The sequence below is a fragment of the Pinus tabuliformis genome, chromosome Q, assembly GCF_031772625.1.
Source record: "Pinus tabuliformis cultivar Carrire ecotype Pingquan chromosome Q, CPIR1, whole genome shotgun sequence".
Lineage (NCBI taxonomy): Eukaryota > Viridiplantae > Streptophyta > Pinopsida > Pinales > Pinaceae > Pinus > Pinus tabuliformis.
In genome coordinates this window covers 202,739,179-202,747,299 of record NC_142296.1, presented here as the reverse complement: position 1 = coordinate 202,747,299, position 8,121 = coordinate 202,739,179, and the positions used below count along the sequence as shown (strand labels likewise).

Below are 8,121 nucleotides of genomic sequence, written 5' to 3'. Positions count from 1 at the left end.
GGGGTCTGCAGCATCATATTCCACCAGGGTATTTCACTTACATTTTTTAGGTAAATCAATTCATTAGTTCATTTCAGGTGATTCCTTCCATCCAATCAGGCCAGCTTTATATATCTACTTATTCCTTTTCATTCTACTATACGAAGGGCTAACTATAAAGGGATATAGATAAGGGCCTAACTATCTAGGGCTAACTATGAACTAGGCTACAAGGGATGGATAACTAGAAGGGTGAACCTATATCCGGTCAAAACTGTAAGGGTGAACCTATATGCGGGAACTCCTCTTTATGCTCCACGTAATAGCTAGCCATGGTTTAGCGGGTCTGGCAGGAATCCAAGGGAAGTAGGCCTCCCCCAAGCATCTTCAACCCCATAGAGTGAGGGCGTGGGCTCTCAACCAGCTCTGCCCCACACCAAGGGTCATTGGCAATAGAAAGACTAGAGGTGCCTACGGTCCATTAGTCAGGGCTACAGTGTGTTGGCGGGCTAAGGATGGCTCCTCAAAGCCAATTGGTTGACGTATTATTTCTCCCCAAGAAGTCTTCTTTTCCCCACTTTCTCTTCCTTTGGGATAGGTTCGGAGAGCTCCGCAGGACACCCACCAATAAAAACATCCAAGATCCTTCCTCACCTTCCTACCTCAGGTGAGCAATCCTTCCTCGATATTACTTTGGGTTATGTTTCTTCATGAATTATAAGGTAGTCCAAAATCTGACCTATGGGTTAGGTCAGATTCCTCCTTAAAATAAAAATATCCAGTAAGCTCCTCGCTCCCGCTCGTAGGCAGTCAGAAAGACAAGAAAGAAGGGTCAATCTAATTTTCAGTATCTTGCTTGTGGGTGAAAACTTATATAAGGTAGGTCGGGCTATGACCTGCGAGTTTGGTTAGGCTAATGGTCCGATGGCAGTTCTGGTCCATCGGCAAGTCATGAGGCCAGTTAGTGCTGGTTCGATTCATTAGGCAAGTTATTAGGCCAGGTTCCCTGGTCTGATAGGCAAGTGATGAAAAAGTTTTCTGGTTCGATTCATGCATTAGTCCTTCCTTCTCCTCATTCCAATCACTTTTGCTACTATCCCTGCTTGCCATTATTACTGCTATTATCACTGCTCTAATTGTTATCCTTAGCAGGATATAATAAAAAGTTACCATCAATTTATCTGGTAAGGCGATGGGTTCTGGAGTATTTCCTAAGGATATAATATAAAATAGATGCCTTTATCTCGAGCGGTAGCGAGTCCCTTACGACCCTTCCTCTGGTATTAGGGTAGCTTGGTTTTTTAAGTAAAGCAAGCCTCAATTGAGTGGAAGGCAATGACTACATGAACCAAAGCGTAGGAGGGTGCGTTTATCCAATTCTTATGAATATGCATGTCTAGACGAATTTATCGACGAATTGCGATGAGCTCCACTTTGTACGTTATGAGGAATCCGGGCCTTCCCGCTCTAGGTTCTATTCTCCCCAAGTTCGCATCCTACCACAGGCTACTACACGTTGTATAGCCACTCCTAACTTGCCTAATGAATAGGTCTCAGTTAAGCTATGCATTCATGACTAGAAGAAACGAATGGTAGAAGTGAGTGAAATCGATCTATCATTCATGGCATAATGACATATATAATATATGCATTGTCATCGGTCGAGTCCCTCACCTTTCTTAGGTCAGGTGAGAAAGAAATCCCTCACACATATGAATGTATGAGTCGATGGCGGCTTTGTGTCGAGAGTTCGTTACCTCACCCTATCGAGCCTCTCCTCACACGTTACCTCACCCTGCCGGGGGCATGATGGTGGCTCGTTGGTCGAGTCATGCTTACGCATGATGGCGGCCCGTTGGTCGAGAGGCCTAGCGGCACCTCTCCCTCACCATATGAATAGTGAGTCCCTACCGGGCCTAAGGTCGAGCGATGGTGGCCTTTTAGTCAAGCCATCTTGATCTCTCCAAACCTAACGTGATGGTTAGTTTACCATCATGAGGCTCTCTATCTATAAACCCGGACAGCCGGCAGATTCGCTCTGTGCGAGCCAGAGTAAGCCCCTACCTAGACTCCCCGTAATATCGTATACAAATAGATCTAATTATATATGTAATTATGCATTTCTTCCCCTCAACCCTGGGCGAGCCCTGCTGCCCGATCCTCGGTCTGTCGTCCTCCTCATTATAGTCGATCCGCTTCATTTGCCTATCGTCGCCACATATTTCTGATCTAGAAACACTAATTTCTCTCGTCTCGTTGGGGTCTGTTCACACCATATTTCCATATTACCTCAGATAGGGGGGGGAAGTCATTTACGACGGCTTTTTCTGGGCTTTTCTTTGAGCTCAAAAAACTCCTGGTCGTTTTTCATGAGTTTATACGATTTACAAGTGGCTGTTACGGAAAGGTTCGAAAAGCGAAGCTTTCCTTTTTCCATCATTTGAAAATGAGTCGCGCATAAAGGAAGTCGTTTTTGCGAAAGCACTTTCCGTAACGCGGATACACCACCGAAATACTGGCCTTTTGTTTTGACCACAAGCCCCCCCATAATCTTCAGATAGTCCTTCATTTTTCTCACCTGGAAAATCCTAACGCCTGTCTCCTGGCATTTCTTGCAGGCACACGGGCGGAATAGAATACTGTTGACTTTCCCCTCTTCCGATTCCCCCACCCTTTCCTTTTGGCAGATGTCTTTCTTTCTTAATTGAACACAGGGGGAGGGGGTATTTTTTCGAATAAGGTCGATCCCCGCATGTATGCCATGGCTATAAATGCTAACCGTGCCCGGTAAGCGCTTGGGGACGTCCCTGGGTAATATAACTGTTAGCATTCCAATAGCCTGACAAAGTGAATGAAAGAGATCCCTCTTGAGGAGGGATATCAGATTCTTCCCTAGTTTGTCGCAAGGTAAATAATAACGGATTAACCCGAGGGCTACCATTTTGTATCGATAGCTAATGGCCACAGGGTTCTTTCCCAATCCCAATACAAAATTTTGACTTGGCTTCAGAAAGCCCTTTTGGGTTAGTCGATAGATTACTCTATCCATTGGTACTTTGAGAGTGAGTTTACCTCCCTTTTTATCCCCCCGAGGTAATACCAAGTGGGCCCCTAAGATACACCCCGCTTTCTTGATCATTTTGACCTTAAAATACAGTCCGCCTAGCTCAGTTTTCATAAACTGGCTAAGTGGGTTGAGTGTATCTCGCACAAGGCTGTCCGAATTGACTCTTGTTCCTATCGTGCAGTCATCGGCATAACGCCCATATGTGAGTCCTTTCTCTTTACAGATAGACAGGGCGACACCGTCTAGTTTGTGAAGAACCACATTCATAAGGAGCGGAGAAAATACCGCTCCCTGCGGGATCCCCTTACCCGTAGAAGACTCATTTTGGCCTTTATCATCCAAAATAGGAGTAGAAAAAAATTTCATTAGTAGTTCTAGGAATAAGGGGTCTGCTATGTGTTTCTCCAGTAAGTGAATTAATGTCGAATGCTCAATGTTATCGAAGCACTTTTTGACATCTGTGTGGATGATTCGTATTATCCCCGTCCATTTGCATACTTCCGCGAAGAAGGAGTGAGTGCTCACTGATGGGCGAAATCCATATGAAATTGGCAGGAAAAGGTGTTCAAATATTTGTTCCAATGCATTGGTGATAGACCTGTGCACAACCCGATCAATTGGGGAAGAGATCGTTATTGGCCTTGTATCCTTCGATTTGGGCTTCGGAACAAATATCCTTCGCATGGGAGAAAAGTCGAACGTGCCTTTCAATAAAGCACAAGATATATGTGCTAAGCGCTCTTTCGAGATACCTGAAATGGTTTCCCAGGTGATGGCATGAGTCATTAACCGCGGGTTCGCCTGGATATTCTCTTACGCGCTAACTAAATTATCAATATGCAATATTGTGTATAAAATACGGGTCCACCGGCCTTCCTTATTTTTGATTAATAGGTTCAAATGTAGGCCCTTATTTGTATTCCCGTAATATCGAGGTGTGACTTTATGCTTCATCATGAGAATATTATGACCAAATTCAGAAAGTAGATTATTCACTTCGTTGTCGCTACGCGAACAAAAACCAGCTGATGTGAAATCAATATGGTCCGAGAAAGCCATATCGATCAATCAATGGAGAAAGCATCTTCCAATCCAATATTAGAAAGCATCTTCCCATTTGACCTATGCAAAATATGGAAATCATTGCAAAGGTCCGTTCAACGGCTTTCTTTGGTAAGTCTGCGATACTGCTTTAGTTAGCAGCTACTAATGGGATTCGATCCAGCCGCAGGTTCCTCTACTACGGCTACCTTTTTCGTACCAGATTGGCCAGGGACTTGTTAGGGTCCATGCAGCCTTACTTTTTCTCTCTGTCAATGCGCACTTCGCAACCCCCCTGGGAGGGGCTGTAACCAGCATCCCTCGCAATCCGATCTCCGTGTCGTCAGGCGATCGGCTACCGCCGAACCGATCCAATCGGGTAGGCGCCTTGAGTCATGAAGTGTTCAAACCGTACCTTTCTTCTTTCGTTGAATTGTAGTTTGGGCGAAATCCTCGTGCACGGGGTGGCCAAAAATGAGCTAAACTGTGGATCAGATTAGTCATTAGTATTCCCTAGGATGCTCGACCCTAAGGGATAGGATGTTTTTAGGAGGCCTATGGATTTATGCCCCGTTAAGACCTCAAGTACCTGATTTCTGTTCGATGACTTCTTCAGGGTGTTCGGTTGCCAGAGAATTTGGGCCTCAGGGTTCTTTGGGTCCTAGTGCCGAATCTGACCTTCAAGCGGTTGGTTTGCGTCTATCTAGAGAAACTTCGTGCTCGTGACTACCCCCCCTTCTTGTTCGGAGTTATGCCTCCCCTTCAAGATTTGAAAATTCACCACTCTCAAGTGCAAACACGATGGTGGACAAATGCTTACTCTCCTTTCTAAATTAGCCCGTTCAAACTCTCCTTATTGTCGAGCCTACTTGCCTTTTCTTTTAGTCGAGCATGATCAAACTTGCCCTCCCTTCTTGTTTAGTCGAGAACGCTTGCACATTTTACCCACCCCTTAAGACAAAAATCATACCAACTTCCATCAACTAAGACTCAGGTACAAACCAAGACCAGAATCAGGTGGTACACCAATAAAATGATGATGAAAAGTCTCCAGACCCACCTTTAGTTAGTCCTACGCTTACCCAACTTTCACCAGTATGACTCTCTCTCAAACACTATTCACTCCCACCTTCCCCCCCTTCTCGTTACGCTCCAAAAAGCCCTCCTTCCCTCTAGCGACATCATCTAGATGTCCCTCAAGTGGGTAACCGATTGCGCATCTCAGTTTTTGGATACGTTCAGCCCGCCTTTCACCTTATACATAGGCTGCCCATATACATGCCCATCTCGTCCACTGAGTCCGCTGACTCCCGGGAGAGGGGAGCGCATCCCTCGGCCTTTCAAATGACCACACTCACCAAATCAGGATCAAAAGATAGAATTCCCTAAATCGTAATTTAGATCATTCCGGTATTAGGCAGGATACCCGAGATAGTGACCGCTGGCTTGAGAAATGATTTGGATTTGTTTTCATCCCTCTACCCCGGCGTCACTCAAGTACTGACCAAACACATTGATTTTAGTGTAGATGGATATTTATAATCCTATTTGATTACTTGCACTAGATGCAATGATTTTAGTGTAGATGTTGATTCTAATGATATTTGATTGCTTACACTAGATGCAATGATTTAAATGTAGACGATTTCTAATCCTATTTGATTTCTTGCATTAAATTCATATATTTTAGTGTAGATGGCGATTTCTAATCCTATTTGATTGCTTGCACTAGATGAATTGATTTTAGTGTAGATGTTGATTTCTAATTATATTTGATTGCTTGCACTAGATGCACTGATTTTAATGTAATGATTTCTAATCCTATTTTATTTCTTTCACTAAATGCATTGATTTTAGTGTAGATGGTGATTTCTAATCCTATTTGATTGCTTGCACTAAATGCATTGATTTCAGTGTAGATGTTGGTTTCTAATCCTATAAGTTTACTTACACTAGATGAATTGATTTGAGTGTAGATGTTGATTTCTAATCTTATTTGATTGTTTGCATTAGATGCATTGATTTCAATGTAGAAGTTGTTTTCTAATCTTATTTTATTGCTTGCATTAGATGCATTGATTTTAGTGTAGATGTTGATTTTTGATTTGATGTAATTGGATGTATGATGTTACATTCATTTTAAAGTGATTGGATTAGCAATGTGCATTGGTTTTAGTGTAAGTGCAAAAATATATTGGAAATGTACATTGATTTTTGTGTTATAGTAATTCAACTTATTAATATTGGAGAGAAAGAGAGACAAGGTATGATGTTTACTACAACAACTCGAGCTAAATATTTAAATGGTTTACGATTTCAACTGTCCTTTTCATATAATCGATATGAAAAGATGACAAAACTAATAAGGGTGACAATAAGAATAGTAGAAGAAAATAATTTGAGATTGATCACAATAAATACTAATTGTAATTGACTACATTCTTATTATTCACATTTTCTATCATTCAACACTATTACATTGTCACTTTGCATTCAAAATTTTTATTTCATCATTTTTCATCATTAAAGTTATTAACAATATTTATCATATCAACAAATTTTGGTAACTAAAAAAATATAAAATTAAAATAATTTTAGACATATTTAGCATAATTAAAATGATTATATTAAATATTAGATGTATTTACATATTATTGATAAAACTAATCATATTTGATATATTTTCCTTGGTCGTAGACCACTAAACCCAGAATAGATCCATCTTAACTCTGGATTTATTAAGTGCCGAGAAGGATCAAATCTCTCGAGGTGCAAACCTTTCCTCAAGTTTTGCACTCAAAAACGAGGTTTGCACCTCGAGAGATTTGATCCCTCTTGACGCTTGATAGATATGGAGTTAAGATGGATCTAGGCTGGTATATAAGCATTTATAGAAGGCCATTATTCTGGCATGGTAACCAGTTGGAAAGAATGCCATTCACAAGAGCTAATGAGGTGAAAAAGATGACTCATGATGAGTGTTGGGCACAGCCCAAATTGGCCCAAGTTTTGGTCAAAATGCCACATTTTAGGGAGCGGAGTGCACAGTACTGTGGAGCTATGTACCACATGATGTTTTCAAGGCTTTGAGGTTGGTCAAATTCCCTTATTTTTGTAATGGGTTTGGGCAATAGTTGATTGTTTTTAGGAGGACCATGGTATTTGGTCCATGGTATTTTTATGTACCCGTTAATGTAATTAGTATATATAGGAGAAAATATGTAATTCAAAGTAATAATGATATGATACGAGCATAAGTAAATATCTCTATAATTTGTGTTTGGGTCTTGAAGGAAAGGCTCCACAGCTGAGTGCGCGGAGACCTAAAGTCTGCAACTAAGTGTGCAGACACCTGCATCTGGGTGCATAGGTCAAGGAATTGTATGTTTTTTTCAAAGAATTAATATAAGAAGTACATTTTTTATGGACATAGCTTGTGTATTATTATTATGTATCTTTTGCTTTCTATTCAATATTTTGGTTATATTTTACTTCCACACAGTATTGTTTATGGTTGTTAATGGCATGGTTAATTAGATAATCCAACACCATGAAGTAAAGAATAATGTGTTAAGTGAAAGTAGAGTAAGAATTCCACAGCCCATTATCCCGCAAGACTACAACAACCTAGTTATGCATCCTCCCATAGTTACTTAGGGTGAGATTGTGATATGTTTTGTAGGTTGTTGCCAAAAGGGCCAATGATTAAGGGTTTTGTTTGTGCGCGTAAAATTTGAACCTAGGTCAAGCCCAAACAAACCAACAAATAGTTCCATTGTGGGACTGGGATCTATCTGAGGGATATGTGGATGTGGCATCTGTCGAAGAAAGAGATCCAAGATTGGGTAGATCAGAAGGAACGAGAATTTTCAACTCAAGGAAAAAGAAATCTGTGTTTGACGACTAAAGCCTAGCTACAAAGTATATCTATACAGAGGAACACAAGATCTTATTTGCTTCATTCCCATATGAATTATATGAGTGGATATCACGATTGACCGAGAGAAAATATTTTTTTAAGGGTGAAAAACCTA

At 41.1% G+C, this 8,121-nt stretch overlaps 1 protein-coding gene across 1 annotated transcript; it reads right to left on the bottom strand.

Moving 5' to 3' along the window:
* Window positions 1–2,287: 2,287 nt before the first annotated feature.
* LOC149218898 (uncharacterized) lies at window positions 2,288–3,832 on the bottom strand. Its single transcript, XM_089386656.1, has one exon. It carries the CDS (start codon window positions 3,830–3,832, stop codon window positions 2,288–2,290), a length of 1,545 nt encoding a protein of 514 aa, XP_089242782.1.
* Window positions 3,833–8,121: the final 4,289 nt, after the last annotated feature.